Source organism: Bufo gargarizans, chromosome 10 (genome assembly GCF_014858855.1).
Source record: "Bufo gargarizans isolate SCDJY-AF-19 chromosome 10, ASM1485885v1, whole genome shotgun sequence".
NCBI classification, from domain to species: domain Eukaryota; kingdom Metazoa; phylum Chordata; class Amphibia; order Anura; family Bufonidae; genus Bufo; species Bufo gargarizans.
Window position 1 is genome coordinate 23,000,358 of NC_058089.1, and position 27,400 is coordinate 23,027,757.

The 27,400-nt window shown below is 45.1% G+C and overlaps 1 protein-coding gene across 2 annotated transcripts in view; it reads left to right on the plus strand.

The window, feature by feature from the left end:
• Positions 1-568: 568 nt before the first annotated feature.
• RAB3IL1 (RAB3A interacting protein like 1) overlaps positions 569-27,400 on the plus strand; it is a 34,145-nt gene continuing 7,313 nt past the window's right edge. The window contains exons 1-9 of one of the 2 annotated variants that reach the window (XM_044269351.1): positions 569-1,125; positions 2,585-2,798; positions 6,468-6,563; positions 10,501-10,578; positions 10,670-10,879; positions 15,884-16,012; positions 19,180-19,292; positions 19,616-19,639; positions 26,661-26,760. In XM_044269351.1, the coding sequence (XP_044125286.1) occupies positions 1,112-1,125; positions 2,585-2,798; positions 6,468-6,563; positions 10,501-10,578; positions 10,670-10,879; positions 15,884-16,012; positions 19,180-19,292; positions 19,616-19,639; positions 26,661-26,760 (978 nt within the window). In that variant the 5' untranslated portion in view covers positions 569-1,111. The remainder of the gene's footprint in view (positions 1,126-2,584; positions 2,799-6,467; positions 6,564-10,500; positions 10,579-10,669; positions 10,880-15,883; positions 16,013-19,179; positions 19,293-19,615; positions 19,640-26,660; positions 26,761-27,400) is intronic. The other variant, XM_044269352.1, reaches the window with a different exon arrangement.

Here is a 27,400-nt window from a genome sequence, read left to right on the forward strand (position 1 = left end):
ACAGTGATGTCACAATAGTGGGATAATGTGCACTGTGATTTCACAATAGTGGGATAATGCACACAGTGAAGTTATGGCACTGGAATAATGTGCACAATGATGTCACAGTACAGCAGTAAGGCTCACAGTGATGTCACAATGGAATGATAATGCACATAGTGATGTACTGAAATGAATCAGTGATGTCACAGCACAGAAATAATGCAAAAAGCAATGTACTCTTCCATGTCCATATACATCACTAACGGCACATATTTCTGAGATGCGCCCCCTTAGTTACTGCCGGCTACCCTGCTAGATAAGTCCGTGTCAAGTTCTGGGGGTCCTAAGCCCTTAGGAAGGCACTGCGGTCAAGCACATATTATTGACAGGCAGTGGTTGTTTTTCAGGCCGTGTCTCCTGTGAAAGTCTCCTCCACTTCCCCTCCTAAAAGGAACTGAAAATTTACATTCACTTAACTACAAAACCCCCCTCCTGGGTGCATCACATGATGAGCACGTGACGTCATCAGGGAGGGCGGGGGAAGCACACTGGTGCAATGGGAAACAGATGGGGATCATGTGACTAAATCCATGTGTAGGGGGCTACAAGGAAATACACAGCTGACTGTAAGGGAAGGGCTGAGATGTTGTCCTAGAAGGACCTGCGCTTCTGCGTGCGTTTCCATTCTGATGCTCTATACCCCCAAAAATGAAGAAATCTATTTTTTCCTCTTTTCCCAGCTTTTCTCCTTCCTTTCTAAGATCCGCTCGCCGTCCTCCTTTAATTTCCTGACACTTTTACGCGTAACCTCCTCTTCCTCACTATCCCTGCAGCTGGAAGTGTTTCCTCTCTGTGCCGCAGAAGAAGGGGGGGAGGGAGGAAGTCACAGGCAGGAGAGGGAGACGCATACTTGTGTGGGAAGCAGTGAAACTCCACGGTGCAACATCAGCCCGCAGGGATCCTTCCTCCCCTCCGCTCTTCCTCTGCCTTCGGCATCCACTGTTTTTGGGTCTTCTGTTCCCCATTCCCTTGCACTTTCACCTCCCCCAACCCTTCTGCTCGGACTCATTGTCCCTTCTGGATGTCCCCTCCCTGAGACAGCCTGGAGGAGAGCGTGTCAGCTGGTGGGATGTGGAGATCGGGGTAAGACGAATATATTTTGTGTCCGCTCAGTGTAATTATGGGTACATACGTAAAAAATGCCGGAGCCTTTTTGATGGTTTTCATATCTTCGTGCTGAAGCCTCGGCGATGGCGCATACATATCACCACGCGTTTACAGCCTATGAAATGTATATCTCCCACGCATTTCGTAGATGCTAATATATCTGCACATTCCATTTAGATCACTGACCAGGTACAGAGGTATTACAAGGCTCAGCATGTTTTACTATTGTCTCGGCGATGGCGCATACAAATCACCACGCGTTTACAGTCTGCGAAATGTATATCTCCCACACATTTCGTAGATGCTAATATATCTGCACATTCCATTTAGATCACTGACCAGGTACAGAGGTACTACAAGGCTCAGCATGTTTTACTATTGTCTCGGCGATGGCGCATACATATCACCACGCGTTTACAGCCTGTGAAATGTATATCTCCCACGCATTTCGTAGATGCTAATATATCTGCATGTTCCATTTAGATCACTGACCAGGTACAGAGGTACTACAAGGCTCAGCATGTTTTGCTATTGCCTCGGCGATGGCGCATACGTATCTCCTCGTGTTTACAGTCTGCGAAATGTATATCTCCCACGCATTTCGGAGATGTTAATATATCTGCACGTTCCATTTAGATCACTGACTAGGTATGGAGGTATTACAAGGCTCAGCATGTTTTACTATAGTCTCGGCGATCGCGCATACGTATCACCACGTGTTTACAGCCTGTGAAATGTATATCTCCCACGCATTTCGTAGATGCTAATATATCTTCACGTTCCATTTAAATCACCGACTAGGTACAGAGGTACTACAAGGCTCAGCATGTTTTGCTATTGCCTCGGCGATGGCGCATACGTATCACCACGTGTTTACAGCCTGTGAAATGTATATCTCCCACGCATTTCGTAGATGCTAATATAAAGACAAAAAAATAGACAGACCGAGCATGCACTTTACAGACCGAAAAACATGTACGGCCATGTGCATGAGCCCTTAGACAGTTATTCTATCTTCTTTCCACACGGGTGTATCCTTCATTAGATTATCTATGGTATGCTTGCCAGATGTAGACGAGCTGAGTTTGTCATGTGAAACAGTTCATTGTGATATTACGTGCTGCGGGTGCAGATCCCAGCAGTTACATTAATACGTTAATGACACCTTCGGCTCTGCTACCTCTGTAGTCGTAATCTGGAGCAGTAGTAAGACCAAATGTTGGCGGGATCTGCGTGCTTCGCATGTGGCTGCCGCTCGCGGGGTGGCGTAGACTGTTCATTGATTGAGGATAAAGATTTCTCACGGAGAAAGCATTTCTCTGTGAATGGCAGGAAATTTCATTCAGAGGCGACTTCCTGGAGGGAAGGCCGTTCTCTTTTCTTCTATAGGGTCGTACGTTCATCCCTCAAGACTGACATTTCATTATTTCCGCAGGCAGGCCGCTCTGGTAGATGGGGGTCCCCAGCTCCACTGCTCCCCTTCATCTGAGGACTGGACGACTCCTCCAAGGCCGGAATCTCCCAGACCCATCACGGAACGGCCAAAAGATCCCCCGACCTATGACCTGTCTCGCCTGCGCAGCTCCTCTGTGGAAATCAGAGAGAAGGGCTCAGAAATTCTCAGAGATGAGCTTTTGAAAGCCCAGAAGGTAAAACATTTTCTCATTTGAGAAAAGTAAAAGTAAGTGATCGCTGTTAGGGGCTATTCACAGGGCCGTATCCATTTTTGCGGTCCGCAAAATGCAGATCTAAAAAATACGGATGCGGTCCATGTGCATGCCACACTTTTCACGGGTCCTATTGTAACAGTGTCTATTCTTGTCCGCAAAAAGGACGAAAATCGGACAGGTTCCATCTTCTTTGCGGGGCTGTGGAACGGACATTCGGATGCACACAGGGTGCTCTAGTTTTGTGCGTGAACCAGTCGGCACTCCGCTGGCGTGGTGCTCGTGTCCTAGGGGAGGCGCCCCGTGCAAACAGTAATGATGAAAGACCGGCACTCACTTGTAGATATAATGCATAGAGTGGCTTAACTAATCAGATTCCTCCTTTCATTTTAGACAGCTCATTTGGAAAATGAAAGGTGGAATCTGATTGGTTGCTATGGGCAACTAAGCCAGTTCTACTTTACACCAGTTTGATAGTGTTTACTGCCGCATAATATTCATGTGAGGCGTTTCGGCTCCAGCCTGAGCCTTTCTCAAACATTACAGGCTGGAGCCAAAACGCGTCACATTGATATTTAGTGGCCATAAACACCATGGGGAACACTTATTAAGACCAGTGTTTTAGACGCCGGTCTTAATAAACCCCAAAGGTGGCGGTGGATCCGCCGAAGTTATGAAGAGGCGCCGGACTCCACATAACTTCAGTGTATCCTGCGCCAGTCTAAATGTAAAGGCGTAGAAAATGGTAAATAAGATGTGCTTTCCAGCCCTCCCCCTTCTCCCACCCACAATTTTAGACCTGGCGTGAGCGGGGCGAAGTCGCAGATTTTTTGTCGTATTTCAGAATAGTAAATTACCCCTATATGCATTATATCTACTAGTGAGCTGTCCGCATTTTTTTCAGCCCCATTGACATGAGGGATTCCACGTGCGATCTGCAAAAAATGCGGATCGGATGCGGACCAAAAATACGGCCATGTGAATGGGGACTTAGAGTAACAGACACCGGGAGAGCATTCTAAGAAAGCAACTATATAATATTAGCATGCTCACGCGATTAGAGTCCTCACAGGGTGTGGAGCTACACGGCGGGTGTGTGACTACTGATAACTCCTTCATTCAACCGTGCCGACATTCTACGTGACATGACAGAGCACCGAACGTGCATAAGAATAGTTCTTAAAGGGGGCCTCTCCTGATATATGTCATGTGTATATGCTTTAATAACTGCTTGCGTACCCCATGTAATCATTCTGGGGCATCTATTTTTTGACTCTATATTATGGTGTTCCTTTATTATTCCTACTATAAGTTATGAATGAATCACTTTCAGTTTGCACTGAGGGCCTGGGTGTTACCAGTTGGGTGTTTCCCTGCACAGTCTTACACTGACAGCACTGATTGGATATTGTCAGACTATGCAGGGACCCCCCCCTCCAACTGGTAACACCCATCTGGACCTTCATTGCAAACTGCTAGTAATTCATTCGTAACTTCTAGAAGGAAGCATCTTTTTTTGACTCTCATTCCTTTATTATTCCTAATATATGTTATGAATGAATTACTTTCAGTTAGTAATGAAGGTCCAGATAGGTGTTGCTGCACAGCTTCATTGAAGTGAATGTTGCTGAGCTGCAGTACCACACACAACCTGTGCACAGATGTGGTGCTGTTTTTGAAAAGAATCAGCCATGTTTTTTTTAAGCCTGTGCAACCCCCTTGAGAGTGTAGCTTCGGCTATGGGGACTGCTTATCGTGCATGTTGAAATCCAATATTTCTTTCCCCCAAAATCTGCCATTGGGGAGAGTTGGTTGGCCCCCATACACATTAGATGGTTGATCAGTCCCACTAAAATTGTCGGGTTGGATGACATTAATCTGTTACCAGATGTTCCATTCTTCAATATACTACTGCAGTGATATACGGCATGTTTCGTTTACTACTGGACCTCCGGTGTCTATAATACAAGCTGTGTACTGAAGTCATCAGAGTGCAAGCTCTGTGCCCTAGGCTTCCATATCTAGTATGGGCACCCTTGCTATATGGACCCTGTTACAGTAATTAGGTGAGGCTGTGATCAGTAGAATGTTCTGCTGGTGCTGCTTTCCCTCACCCAGGGCTACAGTCTACTACTACCCCAGCCGTGTATCTCAATACCCTGGAGCCCCCTGTGGTATCAGCACCCGAGGGACATGCCCCCCTGCCCCCCCCCCCCCCCCCCCCCCCCTGTGTACTGCTGTGTAAGCACAATGATATATATAATCTAGCGGCAAAAGGAGAATCGGTGACCGGATAGTGACTCTTCACCCAGTGCTCAGTCATGCAGAAAACGACTGGTTCTAGTGTACTAACAGAAATAGGGCATGTCGTAAACCTTAAAGTGTCCCTCTACCCACATCTCATATCTAATTATCTATCTATCTAATTATCTATCTATCTAATTATCTATTAATCTATCTCTGTGTCTGTCTCCCTGCTTGCCTGTCTGTCTGTCCGTCTATCAATCATCTACCTGTCTAGCATCTATCTATCTACCTACCGTATTTTTCGCCCTATAAGACGCACCTAGGTTTTAGAGGAGGACAATAAGAAAAACATATTTTTCATTAGACCTCAGATCAGACCTCAGCTAACAGTCCCAATCAGACCCCCAATGTTAATAAGACCCCAACAAGACCTCAGATCAGACCCACAATCAGAGCCCATGGTGAATAGCCCACAATTAGACCTCATATCAGCCCCCACTGCCTCTCATATTATCCCCCAGCAGCCCCCATTGCCTCATATCAGCACTAAGTATACCCCATTGCCTCTGATATTGGCCCCCAAGCAGCCCCCATTGCCTCATATCAGCCCTCTGTAGCCCCCCATTGCCTCTCATATTGCCCCCAAGCAGCCCCCATTGCCACATATGAGCCCTCTGTAGCCTGCATTTTCACTCGTATTGCACCAAAGCAGTCCCCATTGACTGTTGCTGTTGACTGTGCTGTGAACCGGCGCGCACAGCAGCCACTGCACAGCCGACAGCGGAGTACAGAGCCTTCACCACTTCCCGGTCTTCCGGTACTAATGAGCGCTTCCATAATGGAAGGGATCGTTAGTATTCACCCCATAAGACGCAGGGGAAAATGCATCTTATGGGGAGAAAAATACGGTATCTATTTATCTATCTATTAATCTATCTATTTATCAATTACTCTATCTCTGTGTCCGTCTCCCTGCTTGCCTGCCTGTTTGTCCGTTCGACTATCTGTCCGTCTATCAATCATCTACCTGTCTATCATCTATTTGTCAATTATCTATCTATTTATCTTCTATCTATCTATCGTATCTATTTCTATATCTATTGTAGGCAACCGTCAGGAAAGGTACTAGAGGGCAGATATGTGCAATGCAGGTTGCTAAAAAATTGGGCTAGGCAAAAAAAAAATTCAATAGATAGTTCCGCAAAAATGGAACGGATACGGAAGACATACGGATGCATTGGGACTCTAGCATTTCTGCCTGTTTGCAAATGGACTGTTATAAGACACAGACAGACAGGCTTGCCTGCCTGTCTGTCCATTCGTCTATCTGTCCGTCTATCATCTATCTATCTATTCATCTGTCTTTCTGCTTTTTATTATGACTTTTTTCGGTCTTCATTACAGGAGCTAAAGCTGAGAGATGAGGAATGTGAGAGACTGTCCAAGGTCCGGGAGCAGCTGGAGCAGGAGCTGGAGGAGCTGACAGCCAGTCTATTTGAGGTACAGCCGGATATTTTGTACAGACTGGTGCCTCCATAGGTCACAGTCTGTCTGGAGGACTTGGCTCATCTGTGGATATCAGTGCTGTGTATAAAGAAAAAGTCTGCTACCGTTAGCCAATTGAAAACCAGTTTTGTGCTCTCATTAAGACGAACGTGTGCCCTCCGTGGCCGTATTGCGGACCGCATTTGCGGATCTGCAATACACGAGCGCCGTTCCGTGGGCATTCCGTATCACGGATGCGGACCTACTCACTTCAATTGGTCCGTAAATCCAGAGATGCGGAACGGAAACCCACGGAAGCACTACGGAGTGCTTCCGTGGAGTTTTCATCCCATACTTCCGTTCCCCAAAAGGATAGAACATGTCCTAACTTTTTGCGGAAGGGGCGGATCACGGACCCATTAAAGTGAAAGGGTCCACGATCTGCTGTGGCTGCCCCACGGTCGGGTTCTTCTATCTTCATTCAGCAGGACCTGCGCTGACGTCACCGCGCTCATCACATCTTCAGTGAAGAAGTCCGGGTTCGGGTCTGGGTACCACATTCAGTTTTTTCTCACGCGCGTGCAAAACGCATTGCACTCGCACGGAAAAAACTGAATGAAACACAATCGCAGTCAAAACTGACTGAAATTGCGCGCCTACTCGCACGATTTTCCCTGAACGCACCTGCATCGCAACCGGCCCTCACCCGCGACGCTCGTGTGAAAGAGGCCTAAGAGAAACAAAAAAAGAGTATTGCAGAATATACTACAAGAATATATGAAGAAACAGCAATATACAGTATATACAATGCGAACAGAGATATGGGGGAATGAATTTCCATGTCTCTTATTATATACAGTTGTAAGAAAAAGTATGTGAACCCTCTGGAATGATATGGATTTCTGCACAAATTGGTCATAAAATGTGATCTGATCTTCATCTAAGTCACAACAATAGACAATCACAGTCTGCTTAAACTAATAACACACAAAGAATTAAATGTTACCATGTTTTTTTGAACACACCATGTAAACATTCACAGTGCAGGTGGAAAAAGTATGTGAACCCCTAGACTAATGACATCTCCAAGAGCTAATTGGAGTGAGGTGTCAGCCAACTGGAGGCCAATCAATGAGATGAGATTGGAGGTGTTGGTTACAGCTGCCCTATAAAAAACACACACCAGTTCTTGGTTTGCTTTTCACAAGAAGCATTGCCTGATGTGAATGATGCCTCGCACAAAAGAGCTCTCAGAAGACCTACTATTAAGAATTGTTGACTTGCATAAAGCTGGAAAGGGTTATAAAAGTATCTTCAAAAACCTTGCTGTTCATCAGTCCATGGTAAGACAAATTGTCTATAAATGGAGAAAGTTCAGCACTGCTGCTACTCTCCCTAGGAGTGGTCATCCTGTAAAGATGACTGCAAGAGCACAGCGCAGACTGCTCAATGAGGTGTAGAAGAATCCTAGAGTGTCAGCTAAAGACTTACAAAAGTCTCTGGCATATGCTAACATCCCTGTTAGCGAATCTACGATACGTAAAACACTAAACAAGAATGTATTTGATGTGAGGATACCACAGAGGAAGCCACTGCTGTCCAAAAAAATATTGCTGCACGTTTACAGTTTCCACAAGAGCACCTGGATGTTCCACAGCAGTACTGGCAAAATATTCTGTGGACAGATGAGACCAAAGTTGAGTTGTTTGGAAGAAACACATAACACTTTGTGTGGAGAAAAAGAGGCACAGCACACCAACATCAAAACCTCATCCCAACTGTGAAGTATGGTGGTGGGGGCATCATGGCTTGGGGCTGCTTTGCTGCGTCAGGGCCTGGACGGATTGCTATCATCGAAGGAAAAATGAATTCCCAAGTTTATCAAGAAATTTTGCAGGAGAACTTAAGGCCATCTGTTCACCAGCTGAAGCTCAACAGAAGATGGGTGTTGCAATAGGACAATGACCCAAAGCATAGAAGTAAATCAACAACAGAAAGGCTTAAACAGAAGAAAATACGCCTTCTGGAGTGGCCCAGTCAGAGTCCTGACCTCAACCCGATGGAGATGCTGTGGCATGACCTCAAGAAAGCGATTCACACCAGACATCCCAAGAATATTGCTGAACTGAAACAGTTCTGTAAAGAGGAATGGTCAAGAATGACTCCTGACCGTTGTGCACGTCTGATCTGCAACTGCAGGAAACGTTTGGTTGAAGTTATTGCTGCCAAAAGAAGGTTCAACCAGTTATTAAATCCAAGGGTTCACATACTTTTTCCACCTGCACTGTGAATGTTTACATGGTGTGTTCAATAAAAACATAGTAACATTTAACTCTTTGTGTGTTATTAGGTTAAGCAGACTGTGATTGTCTATTGTTGTGACTTAGATGAAGATCAGATCACATTTTATGACCAATTTGTGCAGAAATCCATATCATTCCAAAGGGTTCACATACTTTTTCTTGCAACTGTATATATTGCTGTATCTTCATATATTCTTGTAGTACGCCTGATAAAGGGACTGGTGGTGTCTCGAAAGCTCGCTATGTAACATCATTACTTCTATTTTTTTTGCCATTAAAAAGTATCAAACCTGCAATACTCTTATTTTGTTTCTCTTAATGAGAGCACTAAACAAGTGCTGTGTATGTAATGCTTCATTTCCCCTGTGGTGGCGCTGCAGGGAAATGTAAGACTTGCACTAAGCTGCTGATCGCTTGAGGTCCTAACAGCGGGCAACCTGTAATCTCCTTATCATTCGGGTGAAGGCATCTGTGTTGGTCCCATGTTCATATGTGCCTGTATTACTAAGAAAAATAAGGTTTTAATATATGCAAATAAGCCTCCAGGAGCAACGGGGGTGTTGCCATTACACCTAGAGGCTTTGCTCTCTCTGCAACTGCCGCTCCCTCTCCACTTTGATTGACAGGACCAGGCAGTGTAAATGTCATCACCGTCAATCAAAGTACAGAGGGTGCAGCAGTCGCAGATAGAGCAGAGCCTCTAAGTGTAAGGACAATGCCCCCGTTGCTCCTAGAGGCTCATTTGGCCTATCCTCAGGATAGGTCATCAATAAATATAAAATCGGGGGTCCAACTCCCAGCACCCCCGCCAATCAGCTATACAAAGAGGCCAGTGACTTCATATTTATTTGTCATAAGACCTAGGAGCAGCTCAGTTCCATTCAAGTGAACCGTCCTGAGCTGCAATACCAAGCACAGTCAGTGTACAATCTATGGCGCTGTGAGAACGCTGGGGGGCTTACCAAAACTTCCATGAGCTCTGTAGTGTCCTCAAACCACTAATTGGAAGTGGTGCCGGGAGTCAGACCCCTGCCGATCTCATATTGATGACTTATCCTGAGGATAGGCCATCAATAGGAAAATACCAGAAAACCCCTTTAACTCATGATCGCTTCTGATCATGTTGCCTCCTACAAGCTATTTAGAATTTACGCAAGAGAAAGTTGCAGTATTTGGTATGAGACTTCATGTTGTATGCAAGGCAATGGACTGCTCTGCTTTCCCCATGGCTTGGCCCTAAGAATCATGATGTGTAGAATAAAATCTAGTTGGGTTACACAACTGGTTGTCCCAATGCGCGTAGGCTTTATAGCTCCCTTTGGGTTCCATATCCATGAAGTAGTGCTTCTAGAAGAGAATGGCATCAGTCCATCATGCCATGGTATGGAATCCAACAGAAAAAAATTCTGTATGAAATCAAAGGCATACAGAGATAGAGCAGAGGCCTCGTCCACTACTATGGAAGCCAAATCAGGGCTCTGTACAAAACGGAGCCGTGGTATGGCCTAAGGGTCTATCTGTGTCATGTAAGTATCAGCATTTCTTCATATTCTAAATACTTTACTGTTAGGCCTCCATAAGAAATCCAGCCATCCATCAGCATGGACAATAACTCATTATATTTTCACTTCCATTTATTCTCTTTCTAGGAGGCTCACAAAATGGTGCGCGACGCTAACCTCAAACAGGCTGCGTCAGAGAAACAGCTACGGGAAGCTCATGGGAAGGTAACTGCAGACGGACTGGCCGCCCTTATATGACTCCCACTGTACCTTTGCTTTTTTTGACAAATTGTTGACCCTCCATTTGTCTTGTTAGATCGACATGCTGCAGGCTGAAGTCACGGCTTTGAAGACTCTTGTCATCACTTCCACTCCATCTTCTCCAAACCGTGATCTGCACCCCCAGCTCCAAAGCCCCTCGAAGAATGCACTACGCAAAGGCCATGCTCGGAACAAGAGTACCGGTTGTGCGGCTGTCATGCCAATCTCCCCTCCTCCCCAACTAATCAGCACAGAGGCCAAAGAGGTGAGCCGTATTATACTGAGTGAGAGCATGATCTGTGATCTTAGCGGTAATTGCGGTTTGGAAATGGACAAAATGATTGTTTCCATCGGCACATGTACTGTAGACTTTGAAGGCACCTGGGCCGATGAAGGCCGGTGTCACTGGCCAAAAGACCCACTGATGCCAGATACTAGAAACGTCACTGGTATAGACTGTGCATCAGGGTCCTTGTGAGACCTATTGTTAGGTTTTCACCTGTAGGGCACCTAGGGTGACTCCTCCACTACATAAGAGGACGAATGTACTATATACGGTGATTCTTGAGGTATGATGACATATCAAGATAATTGTGCAACCTATAGTAACTCATTGTATGTGAAAGGAAATGGGCTTATGTACAGATTTTCCTTTAAGGGTTTAGAAGCTTCAAGGTATGTCCATGGCTGGACCTTCAGAAAGAAATATTATAGTTAAAGAGAATGTGACACCCCACTCAAGCCCTATTAAGTGCAGTACTACATGAATGGTACTGCCAACCCTAAATCCAGATCACTAAGTTATATTTCCATACTCACCCCTTGTTCCTACACTCTGTGCCTGCAAACCAGAGCTGGTATCCATTGCCAGGACTCATAAGCATCCACACATAATGAAGAGGATCGCGGATGAGGGTACGGCCGCATGGTCAGGTTTCAGTGGATCATAAAAGGAGAGAAAGTATAAAGGACAGATACAACTTCTCATCTTTTATGACCCACTCCTGGTTTTTGGCTTCATGAAACCTGATTGTGTGGTTGTACTCTCATCTTGGAGTCCTCTCCAATATGTGCGCACGCTCATTAGTCCTTGCAACAAAAACTTTGTTCATGTATCAATGATGTTACTATTTAATTTTTTATTTTTTTTTTATATATGGATATATATATGTATATTATTTGTCAGATATTTAGAGAAATCTTTACATTTATTAATTTGGAGTGATGTAACTCCACGGTATATATTCTTGAATACCCTTAAAAATAAAAAATTTACACATCAGTCCTTGCAATGGATTCCAGCTCCAGTTTTAAAGGCTCACAGCCTGGTAACAGGGGTGAGTATGGAGATATTATATGGTTATCTATAGTTAGGGGTAGCAGTACTATTCATGTGGTACTGCACTTTATAAGACTTGGAGGAGGTGACAACTCCCTTAAAAAGGAATCTTAACTATAAAACTTTTGGCTGAAGTAAATTATATGGTCTCTAGTGGATACATCCTAAGAAGGGAGTGGCAGGGCAGACTGGGAACCTAAAGTGGCTCTGGAAAAAACCTGACCCCAATGTTGTAGGTGGGTCCAAATTGACAGAAAATGGGGCAACACAAGTAGATGGGGCCTATAGAAGTTGGCAGAAATACCAACATGTAGCACAGAATACCACCCCAAAGAGCCAAATACCATAGTGCAGCACAAAATACCTCCTCAGAAGCTCCTCCCTCTGTGGTGACCAACAATAGCTGCCGCGTTCTACCCTCCTCCTCGTCCAATTGTCTCTAATTAAGATATGGAGCAGGGGGCTTAGGCGGTGAGATGTGGGCCACAGCACAAAGCCAGCCCCACCTTTAGCATGCTGCCTGGACTTCCTTTAATAATGACCCCTACGGTGCCCGCAGTAGTATGTACCTGGCCAACAGAAGTGAGGAGGGCTCAGGTTGCCCTATAGGCATCTGCCCACCTGGAAAATTTGGCCAGTCAACCCCTGGGTACAGGCATGGAGAATATAGTGGTAGTTTGCATCACTGCTATATAGAGAACAGGATGACTCCAATGGAAGCAAATGTAGGGGATCCCTTTAATGGCATGAAAGAGTCAATGGGTTATTTCTCAGAGAATTGTGATTACTGATTGATAGTCATCAGATAATTATTTGACGTCAAACTTTACAATATCGTAGCTTCATACTTTATTAAAAAACACATGAAACCACCTAGTGTGACTGATCTGTATGCCAGATACCATGGGCTGCAAACCTAGAAGAATGTGCTCAGTTTAGAGCGGAAGCTGACTACTGTAATGCACAACAGAAGTCGAATATATCTCTAGTCTCCTCAAATTCTTCTAATTCTTTCTCTTTCTCTCCATTTTGTGTTAAGCCGACCATCACTTTTTTTTCGAGCCCCATTGACACCAGATCTGTACATCACGTATCATCTCATCCACAATCTGCGTACAAAAACAGCCGATCTTATACATTAGCCCTGGTTGTCTGTTGTGTGAAACAGCAGGCACATGTATGACAGATGTCTTCAAGAGGTGGTCAAGGGTGAGATGGTTCTCTTTCTTGGGAGATACCTCTTTGCATATTTGTTTCCCATGGAGCATTGCCAATAAGTCTCCATACCATGGAGTGCTTCCAGTAAGTCTCCATACAGGACTAGTCTTTTTAAGGAGATCCAGCACCCTGCCTAAGCTGTAATGTCTTTACTTTAAAACATTGGACCAAATATGTTCCTAATGGCCATATGTTGAAGAGGGAACGGGCATAAGTTTTCCCGCTAAACATATCCTCAATTGGGGAAGACTATACAAGATGACTGCAGATAGCACCAGTTTCAATTTATTTGGCCCACTTAACTCTATATTAATCCAGTCATTCCAGCCAGGTTTTTATATTGGTCGGTCATATAGACTGCCTGGCTTTGGTGTATGTGCCTGTGGAGCTGAAAGTCCTTACTGGTCCATCTAGTGTCGTAAATGATCATCTAGCATGAGGCATCTTGAATGTACTGGTTGCTAATTTTTAACGCACAATCTTGTGTACAAAAGGGGTTGTCTCAGGAAGACCACTGATCACCAGAGGTCTGGTTCTCAGAACCCCTTGCAATCAGCTTCTACTGCTGGGTTTAGTTTTTCCCTACATCAGCTGGTACTTGGCGCCCATTTAGGTCAAAAGCCATCCCAGTAATACATGACTGGGTTAAGTCCTACAGAGCTGGAGCTGTTCTTACTAAGCGTCTCTCGGCTCTGTCTAAGAGATGAGGCATATGGACATGGACGTATTCAATGAGAGGGCAACTTTAGAACTTTCCTGATGTTCAGGTCAGAATTGAATGTACATTTCTTCATCTTTTCACCTTGTTTTTCCATCTTCACCTTTCAGTATTTCCTCAGTTGTGTCTTTGTGCTTTTGTCTGGCTCACCCGTCTTCTGTCTTCTTCCCTTCCTTCCTCTTATCTCTCAGTTTCCTGCAGTTCCATCTCTTCTTTCATTGCTTCTTTGTATTGTCCCGGGGAAGGTTGTCCATTTAACCTACGAGCCGGGGTGGCCTCTCTCTGATGACTCGTCTTCCACTTCTTCCCGCCAGGTACTGTCCCTCCATTGTCTATAGGGACTAATAGTAAAGTTTAGATACTCTTATCCCAATTTTGTAGTATCTACCATTACAGGAATTGCAGATAAAATATAGGGATACCGGGTCTGATAACTTTGCTGGTATTTACAATTTTTTACAATGTTTTTTTAAAATATTTATTGGAGGATTTGGATAATTGCTTGTATTGTTGACTTGTTTCTCCCTTTAAAGGGGTTGTCCAGTTTTCTGATATTGATGACCTAAAACCAAACAACACCTTTAAGTTTTTTTTTTTACTATTGATGATCTATCCTCAGGATAGTTCATCAATATCAGATTGGTGGGGGTCCGACTGCTGATCAGCTGAAATGTAATCTTTTTTTCTTTTCATTTTTTTCTTTTTTTTTTATACAGAAGATCGAATAAAAAACCCATCAAATAGCAGTATACAAATATATTTAACTCTCAGCCCATTTCCTTTCCAGTTTTCTTTACCCATAAAAATTGGGATCCTCACAGGAAAGTTTCTTTCCTGAAAAAGTTTTCTTTCTCCTCTCTGTTAGGAGTTAAATGGGTTGTCCTGTTCCTGAGAAAAAAAACTGTTTTACCTTTAATCATCTGGTTATATCTGGAGTAGAGGCAAGCAAATTGATTCTAACTAATTGGCAAAGCAAGAGCTCTTCACCTGTGAAGGGCTGTCCCCACCGGTGAAGAAGTGCCCACCTTCCTGTTGGTTGAAAGGCCTGGACATCTAGCTCGGCCCAGATAATCTGGGTTGCTCCAAAAAGTGATGCAGGCACTGAAGCCCAAAACTGGTTCCGGGAGCAGGGACTGCGCATGCGCTACTACACTTTCTGTGTTAGCTGTGCAAGCGCAGTCGCTGCTCCTGAAGCCAAAATTAGGCTAGATTTCCATCCCTGTCAATCAACAGGCAGGTGGGTGCTTCTTCATCCATGGTGACAGACCCTCATAGGTGAAGAGCTCTTGCTAATGAGATGAAGCCGTTTGTTAGAAATGATTCGCTCATCCCTAATCTGGAGTTATATTAGTCTGTGCTGATTTATGATCCACACTGTAGTCCTTATTTGCAATAAGATCACTTAAAATGTCTTTGTTATCTGCCTTGACATTTCATGGAAGCCTATTCCATGGGATATACATATTAGCACAATGCACCTGCTGTGGATATTACAGAATAAGATGTCTTGAAATAAACTTCATTCCCAATATGTTGTAAAAACGAACCCAGGTTTTATTATAAAGTTCATGCATGAACCCTATTAGATCTAGCTTTGCAGGTTCTTTAAACTGGACTCTTTAAATTGGCCAAATAACGAACCATGGAGGTCTTTGCTCTCATCGTTTTGGGACTAGTTCTTAAAGCAGCGGCATAACTGGGGTGAGGGGGGTAGGCAGGGAATGTGGCCCGGGAGCTGGGGGCAAGGGGGGATGGCAACAAGCCAAGCTGCCTTTCATCTTGGTATGTAGATATGGGCCTTGGTGCAGCAATCTAGATGTTTGCCCCGGGTGAAGAAAATCCAGCTACACGTCTACTCAAAGGAAAATGAAGTTATTTGGTTTGATAGACTAAAGTCTAATTAGCTCTATGTGTTGACACCGTACAAAACCAATAATCAATGATACAAGGGGAAGTCTTAGTAATTCACGTTGATCCTTGTGCTGCTGCTTTAGGTGGACACCATTCTGTATTCAGAGTTTATGGAGTGGAAGGAAAATCCGACGCTTGACAAATCCTGTCCCTTTCTGTCTCGTATCTACCAAGAGGATATTAAGCCATGCTTGGACTTTGCAAAAAAAGAGGTGAGTGGAAGTTTTGAGACCAGATGCCATACTTTTTCACACCAATCTCAATGGCTAAATGCAAGACTTAGTTTACAGGAGGTGTCTCCGTGGGGACAGTATGTTCTATATCCGCTTTTTTGGAGTTGTATGGAGCTCTATCAGGGCTCCTGCATGTGGCTCCTTCATTGTTGACTATTGTAGACCTATAGACCCATTGATATCTTACCATTAATGAAACATACACCTGAGTCAGAACCATATCAGTGGCAGATGATATTGGTGTAGGAGGAATAACACTGGCTTCTGGGTAGGGGGGATATAACATGCACTGGCACTGTAGGACAGGACTTTACATCCAGCCCTATGGCTATGTTCTTCCTGATTGCATCTTCCATTGAAATGAATGAAAAGTCTAGCTGGATGAGGCTACATTGACAGCTTACTCATCCTACCACATTATAGGAGTGCCTAATCCAAATAGTCACAGAAGATACATAGGACAGGAAGGAAGAGAGCAGGAAAATGGGCATACTGGAAAGTGGCCCTGGAAAACAGTGGCCCCATGTTGTACATTTGTCCAAACTAACAGAAGGTGCGGCAACACAAAACCAAATACTACAGTACTGCACAAAATACTACCCCAGCATAACCAAATACCATAGTGCAGCACAAAATACCACCCCAACAGAACCAAATACCACAGTACTACACAAAATACCGCCCCACCAGAACCAAATACCACAGTACTGCACAAAATACCGCCCCACCAGAACCAAATACCACAGTACTGCACAAAATACCGCCCGACATAACCAAATACCACAGTGCAGCACACAATACCACCCTAACAGAGCCAAATACCACAGTACTGCACAAAATACCACCCCACCAGAACCAAATATCATAGTGCTGCACAAAATACCACCCCACCAGAACCAAATATCATAGTGCTGCACAAAATACCACCCCAGCAGAACCAAATACCACAGTACTGCACAATATACCGCCCTACCAGAACCAAATACCACAGTACTGCACAAAATACCGCCCCACCAGAACCAAATACCATAGTGCAGCACAAACTACCACCCCACCCAAAACCAAATACCATAGTGCAGCACAAACTACCACCCCAGCAGAATCACATACCACAGTGCAGCACACAATACCACCCCAGCAGAACCAAATACCACAGTACTGCACAATTTACTGCCCCACCAGAACCAAATACCATAGTGCAGCACAAAATACCGCCCCAGCAGAACCAAATACCACAGTACTGCACAAAATACCACCCCACCAGAACCAAATACCATAGTGCAGCACAAAATACCGCCCCAACATAACCAAATACCATAGTGCAGCACAAAATACCACCCCAGCAGAACCAAATACCACAGTACTGCACAAAATACCGCCCCACCAGAACCAAATACCACAGTACTGCACAAAATACCGCACCAACATAACCAAATACCATAGTGCAGCACAAAATACCGCCCCACCAGAACCAAATACCATAGTGCAGCACAAAATACCGCCCCAACATAACCAAATACCATAGTGCAGCACAAAATACCACCCCAGCAGAACCAAATACCACAGTACTGCACAAAATACCGCCCCACCAGAACCAAATACCACAGTACTGCACAAAATACCGCACCAACATAACCAAATACCACAGTACTGCACAAAATACCACCCCACCAAAACCAAATACCATAGTGCAGCACAAACTACCACCCCAGCAGAATCACATACCACAGTGCAGCACACAATACCACCCCAGCAGAACCAAATACCACAGTACTGCACAATTTACTGCCCCACCAGAACCAAATACCATAGTGCAGCACAAAATACCGCCCCAGCAGAACCAAATACCACAGTACTGCACAAAATACCACCCCACCAGAACCAAATACCATAGTGCAGCACAAAATACCGCCCCAACATAACCAAATACCATAGTGCAGCACAAAATACCACCCCAGCAGAACCAAATACCACAGTACTGCACAAAATACCGCCCCACCAGAACCAAATACCACAGTACTGCACAAAATACCGCACCAACATAACCAAATACCATAGTGCAGCACAAAATACCGCCCCACCAGAACCAAATACCATAGTACAGCACAAAATACCGCCCCAACATAACCAAATACCATAGTGCAGCACAAAATACCACCCCAGCAGAACCAAATACCACAGTACTGCACAAAATACCGCCCCACCAGAACCAAATACCACAGTACTGCACAAAATACCGCCCCACCAGAACCAAATACCACAGTACTGCACAAAATACCGCACCAACATAACCAAATACCACAGTTCAGCACAAAATACCGCCCCACGAGAACCGGATACCACAGTGCAGCAAAAAATACTGCTGCCTGCACCATAGTATGAAATCGTATCATCGTCCTGAGGTGGGGAATACAGTTGAATTTAGGAGGGCACCAGTGGCCACTGGCCATATGCATACTGTAAGTGCCTGATACTCCTACACGAATTAGTGCTGAGAGCATCAGATCATTATGTACCTGGCTGGTGGCCATGAGGAGGCCTTGAGTGGCCCCCTGGGCATTGGCCCAACAAGAAATTTCCCTGTAGGGTCTATGGTCAGTCTGCCACTGATAGTTGTATACATGGGGGGACAGGGTGATCAACAAAGCTCTCCTAAGGCTCCAAAATGGTAGGTTCACATATACAGCAGCGGATCTGGCGATGATGGATTCTACAGTTCTCTGCTGGATCCCCGTTAACTATAATGAGGTCCAACGGTGATCCAGCTGCTTTCTGGCATAAATACCGGGTTTCAGCATAAATGCCGGGTTTCGGACGGACAAAAAATCGTTGCATGGAATGTTTTTTTGTGCGCCAAACAGCCAGCATGTGTGCCGGATCAGGCTGCGCACATGTGATCGTACCCTAAGTTCTCAACTTTAAGAGATAATCAACTCCTAATTTATCCTCTACATAAGTCTACAGATTCTGCCCTAGGGTTGGTGTATATGATAAATACACCGTAATCGTGTCAGTCTCCTCTTGGTTAATAAACACATTAAGACCAACCCTTCTGCTTAGCTTGATGCACCGAGCACCATGATTAGCGTGTGGTTTCACCATTTATACTTCATGGAGACAGACCTGATGCTTTACGTTTTTTACAGTTGTCAGAGCAGGTTTGCATTGCTGTAGAAGATAACACTTTGTCGGTAGAACCGGTGACGCAGCCAACTCTACCCGTTGTGAAAGCATCGGCTGTAGAACGTGGAGGACCCAGGTAAGTCCTTGCTGAAAAAAATGTACATAATGAAGATAAGTCGACAGTAATATCCTTTGTACAGAAGCGTAATTTCATGCTCCTGGGCCCCAATGCAAAATCTGTGGCAGGGCCCCTACCTGCCATGTGCCATTTATAATACTGTTGTCTTGTATGTAGCAGAGGGGTCTTTGGGTTCCTTCAAACCCCAGGGGCCAGGTGTGACCTCTACCTTAGCACCCCTTTTAGCTTCTCCCCTGACTCTGTATCATGTTGGTGGTCCATTATATCTCAATCGTGTAGTCGACCGCTGCCATATATTTTCTTTCTGTTTTTCCTTTCAGTGGGAGTCGGGTGGAGGTTTTAATGTAAGTTCAGAAAGGAAACTTGTATTAATCCACCAAGTTAATCAGAGGATGGCTCTTCTGATTGCTTCTAAACCAGTAACTGAAAAACTAACAAGGTGCAATTACTTTATGGAAGTTTTGACTAATTTGTACTTCGCTGTATACACTCTAACAGATAACATGCATGATCCCCGCTTCAGAGCAATCTTATGTTACAATGAATGCATTGGGTATTCGATTAACATGTATGTCCTGCTGCTGGCAAATACCTGAGGACCTAGGAGATGGAAGCCCTAAAGGCCCCCATATATATAAGAGAAGAGTCAGCTGAACTCTCCAAAATCTGCGGCACCGATCATATGCAGGGGACGGCAGATGGATGGTGGAGACAATGACCAGGCCCATTTTAGTGATAACAAAGAACAGTCTCTTTATTATGGATGATGAGAGTTGCAATACAGATACCAGCAACAGGCACAGTTCTGAGATGTAACACAGAGCGTACTTTTCCCCATGGCTGTATCTAGCCAGCAGCAATGATAGTAGTGGTAGTAGCCCCTGAGCCTCTTTCTAAACATTTGGTAATCTTTCCAAATTGACCACAGGAGTTTTATTCTGTTTATTTATTTCTGAAATTCCTGGGCTGAGAGGTGCAAATCATCAAGTAAGCGGCCAATCCGTTATATAAGTGTGATGGGCACCGAGGCATCTTACCCTGTACACAAAGCAGCAAAGTCCATAGCCATCAATGAGCATTACCTTTGCTAACACACACAGTCCCTTGTGATCCTAGACAGTCTGCAGATATCTTCCCTCTTTATCTCAGGGTTACCCAGGAGTTTGGCATTTGTCCTCAGCATAGAGGGATGCAGAGTCCTGATAGAAAGCCTCACACTGCACAGGCCCATGCACCAAATTTATTAAAGGGGTAATTAAAGGGGTTGTCTGAGCCCTACTGCAAATTTTTATGTCTCAAAAGCCATTTTCCTATACACCGACACTCCGTTCCCAGTGTCAAGAGTCCTGTCTCACCTGCTTCTGGTTCCCTGTGGCCCAGATATGTATGTGATGTCCCGCCCGTTGTCACAGGCATCATTTCAGCCACTGGCTTCAGCGGTCACAAGCTGCTTGGGGACACGTTACTGCTGAAGACAGCGAATAACTGCAGCGCAGCATGTGACAATGGATGGGACATCGCACTCCAGGTCCAAAGGAAACTGGAAGCAGTGGGGACCACTGGCTATGGAGCGAGCACTGCTGAATAGGTAAGTGGTTATTTCTCTTTAGGAGGTAATAAGTGAATTTACTTTAACGCTGGGTTCACACCTGAGCGTTCTAAAAAGGAGCGCTCTGTATGCGCGATTGTACCGGCGTTTACAATCGCGCATACAGAGACAGGCGAACACACATTGTCGCGCGTTCCCGAATAGCTATGTACGACAAAACGCCGCAAAAAAGCTCAAGAACTTGTTTGAGCGTCGGGAGTTTTACAGCACGATCGTAAAACGCCCAGGTGAGAACCATTCCCATAGGGAAGCATTGGTTTCTCCTTGTTAAGCGTTTTACAGCGCGAACCATGTCCCTAGAGGAGCTTCTCTCCAAGGATGAAATGTCCCTTTAAGTTATGGAGTCCTTGCAATGAACAGTATTAACACTTGTGGACTGACACAAACAGAAACCCTAACTAACTAACTACAGGCCTGGTCTCAGTCTCTAGGCGCCAACACTGTGATGAGGTGCGTGCACGATCTTACCTACCCAGGTCTGCTTTGCATCCGCTGGTGACTCTGAACAGAACAAATGTCTCTCCAACAAGCATGCGGTACCGCAGTGTGTGTAGCTTTGTTCCTCTGCTCTCATCAGCGTTCTCCCTTCCTCTGGACAGCTCTGGTATCTGAGGGTTGCTCTCACACCTGAATGCCATCAGACTCTCTGCTCACACAGTTCCTTCGCTTCACCTCCCTCTAAGATGTCTGCCCTTCCTCTCCAGGCTCTGTGTGAAACTCCACCTCTCTCATGAATATGGAGATATATGTGCAGTCTGTAGCTATGCTTAGAAAACAGCAGCATCTTGTGGCCAAACAGCAGAATGTCAGTCCAGATATTTAACTTTATTTAAACAAACACAATATTCAGACAATGAGAGCTGGTTCCTCATCTCACATGTTCTCTCACTACAACCATAATGTGATGAGTGCAGCCGCGATAATGATGATCTGCTGGGAAAACACAGCCAATAAATATCAGATTTCCATTGGTCTGAAATAATTTGTAGTTCTAGATTTACAGTATGCCAACACTAGATCATAAATGAATATATATTAATACTGGTTGGAGTTAAATGGTAGCATCAGGCTGTGTGCAGTATGCTTCTCCTAGAGGTGTCTATGCTGAGAATATAGAGCAGGGATCAGCAACCTTCGGCACTCCAGCTATTGTGAAACTACAAATCCCAACATGCTCCATTCATTTCCATGTGAGTTCTTAGAAGAGCAGAGCAAGTATGCATGCTGGGAGTTATAGTTTCACAACAGCTGGAGTGCCGGAGGTTGCCTACTCTTGATCTAGAGAATCTGCACAGAATGTTGGATCTAAAAATGACATGTGGCCTTTTAAGGGTATGTTTACCCTTGTGTCTGACTATATCCTAAAGATTAAAAGTCTGAACTTAGGACATATTAAAGCTGTTTTCCAGGTCTTCTAGATTGATGACCTATCCTCAGGATAGGTCATCAATAGGTGATCGGTGGGGGTCTAATTCCCAGCACCTTCGCTGATCATCTGTCTGCAAAGGCAGTCAATATCCAGTGAGCAGTGATGGTCAGTTCGCTTGGTTCACCAGCGAACACATGCGGGCTGCCATCTTTAGTAAGGTAGACTCACCCGTCCCGTCCGCCCTTACCTGTGCCTGTGACTGGAGCCGGTCTGAAATCAAATGCAGTCACCGGGAGCAGGCAGTTCCGAGAACAGCCGCCGGGGGCCTTCATCGGGCTGTTCTCGGAACTGCCTGCTCCCGGTGACTGCATTTGATTTCAGACCGGCTCCCGGCACAGGCTTACCTGTGCATCGCCGGAGGGGTGAGTCTACCTTACTAAAGATGGCAGCCCGCATGTGTTTGCTGGCAAACACTGCGAACTGACCATCACTGCCAGTGAGCCCTGCGGACTACTCTCAGCATAGCAAAAGCAGTGCCATCCATTGTATGGTGGCTGCGTTTGGTATTACAACTCAGATCCATTCACTTAAATGGGACTGAGCTGCGCTTAGGCCTTGTGACCGATGAACGTGACATCACTGGCCTAGATAGAGGGCGCTGCTCTCACCGGAGCATGGACTCTTCAAACAGCTGATGGGCAGGGGTATTGGGAGTCAGACCCCCCCCCAATGATCAGATATTAATGGCCTATCCTGAGAATAGGCCCTCAATATAGTAAACTTTCAAATACTCTGTTACACAGCGTGCACCCACTGCGTATGGAGTGGACTCACTCAATACTCTTTACACTGCACAATGTTGGGACTTTACGTCATAGTGCATGTAAGGGTTGAAGAGTCTGAGCCATCTTTGAAAGTTATAGGAGATAACTTAATGATCGGTGGAGGTCCAACCGCTGGCAACCCCACTGATCCCTAGAATCGGGCGTCCTCTTCCCCTTCCTGCTTCATCAGGGCCGAAGGATAGGACCCTGTGCTCTAGATCAGTGGGAGTACCAGCGGTTGGGCTTCCACCGATCAGTTAGTTATCCCTATCCTGTAGGTAAGAGATAACTGTCAAACTTGGCAGAACTCCTTTAATAACATGTATGATCAAGAGTCATCATCACGACACCAGATCTTAGCAAAATTCTAGACTACGTATCATCTAAGCACACAGAATGGCTTCCTCTGCTATGTGTGTGAGGTATTTTCCTAGTCTGTACAATATGATTTACATGCTTTGCTGCAACCTTGCCTAACCACATTAAAGGGAACCGGTCATCAACTTTATGCTGACCTGACCGAGGGCAGCATAAATTAGTGACAGAAATGCTGATGTCAGCGGTGTGTCACACATCAGCTAAAAGTAAGTGGTTGCTGAGAACCAGCATCATAATCATTGCAGCCCGGGCCTTGAAAAGAGTCACATCTACCTGAAAAGAGTCCTGGTTATTCCTAATCTCCTGCTCTCACCCATCTGCTGATGATTAGCAGTTTTCTCCTAGAGAGAAAGTGAGACAACTAGGTAGAAGCCTGTCAGTCATCAGCAGGTGGGCAGGAATCCATGAATAACCAGGACTCTTCTCAGGTGGCCATGACTCTTTTCCCTTCACCCATGACCACCATAAAGAGATGGATCCACCCCCACAATTGTACAGGAAGCCTTAGCGCAATCAAAAAGGGAACACCCACTTCCTTCCTCAGTGTGGTTTCCTGTCCTCCAAACAGAGGAACCTAGAGCATGCATCCCCCAGGGCTGTGAAACAAGGATCACCTTATGATGGATTGAACTTAGGCATTGTAGCTGTCTGCTTCTGCTGCTGGGTTTATCTAGTGCAGTTGTGTTTGATCGGCTGCCGGCTCCTGCGGCCGTGTCTGCATGGCTGCCGGCTCCTGCGGCCGTGTCTGCATGGCTGCCGGCTCCTGCGGCAGTGTCTGCATGGCTGCCGGCTCCTGCGGCAGTGTCTGCATGGCTGACGGCTCCTGCGGCAGTGTCTGCATGGCTGACGGCTCCTGCGGCCGCGTCTGCATGGCTGACGGCTCCTGCGGCCGTGTCTGCATGGCTGACGGCTCCTGCGGCCGTGTCTGCATGGCTGACGGCTCCTGCGGCCGTGTCTGCATGGCTGACGGCTCCTGCGGCCGTGTCTGCATGGCTGACGGCTCCTGCGGCCGTGTCTGCATGACTGTACTTGGCTCTGAGTGGGTGTCTTTGTGACCAGCTGTGCTTGAGGTGCCGCCATGTCTTGGTGGCGGTCTACCTTGGTGGCTATGCATGCAGGGTGAACTAGTTTTGTGGCTATGTCTGGTTGTCAATTTGTAGTTTAATGGTCTACAATAAGCATAGCAGTCCAACAAAGCCCTATAATGCTCTTGGAGGGGAGTGAGAAAATGGGCTGGACCATATTGCTTGGATGGCCTACAGGATGTATGGCGTACCAGCAAAGCCCTATAAGCCTCCTGGTTGGGAATGAGGATATGGGCTGGACCATATTGTTTGGATGGCCTACAGGACATATGGCGTACCAGCAAAGCCCTATATGGCTTCTGGTTGGGAGTAAGAAGATGGGCTGGAACATTTAGTCTTGATGGCCTACAGGAGGTATTGCGCACCAGCAAAACCCTATAAACACTTGCTGCCGATCTTGAACTTCCCAGGGAGGCCCTGGGGGGTCGGCGGTTATCTGCTAGGGTCCTTTGTGCGGTAGTTTCCGGCGGTGCGGACCCTAGGAGATCTGAAGGATCCAGGGGGCTCTTTGGACGTCTTGCAGCAGATCTATGAGCTCCTCCAGGGGATGGACACCACGGTAGGGTTCCATCATGGATGCCAGATTGCGATGAAATTTGGAGATTTTGACATCTAAAGTTCTTCTGGTAAATGTAATTAAGGGCCTCCAGTGGATCTTGGATCAAAGCAGCTGTCTCGCAATATATTCTGCACCAAAGGAATCGGTGTTCAGCAATCATCTTCAGTTTTGATCATTCTTTGTCAAGATAAGCTTCTCTAAGATGTTTTGTTAAATTTGTTATGATTATTTTGATAAACACTTGATGAGAAACCCATATGAGATTTCTTTTATAAGATTTTGCCTAGTATTTCCTAGGTTTTGGGATGTTTATTGATCCGACTTTTTTTTTTGTTCAGACCTCTTGTTAGTCTTTGGGTTCCCTATGCTTCCATCTGGGTATTCTTAGCTAAGATTACTTTTCAAGCACAGTCCCATTCGAGGGGTGTTTTTTTTTTATCTCTGCTATTCGGTCTCTCTATGGTGCTGTCATGGGTGAAGGGAAAAATTATAATTACACTTTCCGGTAATTGGATTTTCCAGAACCCATGACAGCATTTCTCTAATTCCCTCCCTGGTGCTTATGGTTGAGAATTGTTTGTCTTTTAAGTTAAAAAAAAATAAAATAAAAAGGAAGAATGAAGTAGTAGGAATTCTACTGCGCCTACTGATTTACTCTGGAATCAACACTGAGGGAGGGAGTGGGTGTTCCCTTTTTGATTGCTCTGAGGCTTCCTGTCCAATTGTGGGGGCAGATCCATCTCTCTATGGTGCTGTCATGGGTTCTGGAAAATCCAATTACTGGTAAGTGTAATTATCATTTTTCCAGGCCTAGTGTGCAATGATTTTGATGTTGGTTCTCGGAAACCACTTACTTTTAACCTATACTGTATATGACAGACCAAATCAACTCACCTTCTTTACTTTATTCTGCCGTTAGGTTCCCTTTAAGGATTGTCTACAATCTTCTCCATTTACCCACTTATGCTGATGTTTAACATATGCATCAATGTATGGCACAACGAGCTGCACGTTGTCCTCATGGTTCTAGGAATGGTCGATCTGCATAATCTGTCTGGTTGTGTCTACACACCAGACAGTTACCATGTCCTTCAGCATCCCAAGATCAGCAACAAGTACACAACATTCGTCTCACAATCATCAACTAGTGGCTCCTTCTCATAGGGAAAGACATACTGGCACGTCTGAAGGCCCGGTGCTCAGGATACTTGCTTAAGGTGGTGTAGACCAAGCAGAATTGGTGTTGTAATACTCAGTTTGGTTACCCATAAAATAAGAAAGTCACTGTCTGAACTCCTCCACATTCTTTGTATGGAGCAGGAACAGTCCATACCAATTTCCCCATCCTTGTTCGGGTACTGCTTGGCAAGCACAACTCAGAAAGCGATTATTCATTATGGAGCCACAAATAGAAATCCAGCTTTTATAGGAGTCCTCCTTTAAGCTGCATACGGTAACCGGCCATTCCAAAATTGTCCCTTGAGTGGTTGATCTAGCATGTTTCTAGGCTCTTACCTTTCTGTGAACCTTTTTCATTTTAGGAAATGTGCACTCAGTGGTTTGTCGCGTTCATGTCGCCACCGCATTAAAATGGGAGACTCTGGGAATTATTACTTCATCTCACCATCCTGCCGGTACAGGGTAAGTGCTGAAGGAAAGAAAGGAGCATTTCATCCTTGTGAGCCTGCAGAATGCAAGGTATTACATGTCAACTTGTGGCATCAAGTACAAAAGATGCAGTTCCTTGGCTCTGATCTAGTCCAGGAGCTGCTCCTCGTCTTGCTACCACGTGACGTTACATGCCCAATCTATAGTAACTGTACAATAAGACTAGATTTATCTTCTAAGTAAGTAGAGTTTCTAACTTTTCACTTCCTGGCTGCCATAGATGGAACACTATATATACTTAAAGGGTATAGACACCTTTTTAGGTTGCATTTTACTCATTTTGGGCTAAAACCCATTCTTTTAATTAAACATTTTCAGCCATTTTTGAGATACAGGTGTTCAATTTCAGTCTATTTGCACACTGTCATTTTTCTGTTTACTTTGAAGCCTTATCTTGTATCTCCTGACCTCATAAACAGTCATTACCTATCAAACTGATAAGAGTATGGCTTAAATAAGTATTTATGAGCCCTTAGGAGATAAGAGACTATAGGGACTATACATAGCCTTCAGATGAAAAGTGAAAGTGAATGTAAAATTATCACAGCTGGGCAAAGACAAAACCCTTTATCACAAAACTTGTGGAAACTTTTTAATAAGACCGATTGAAAAA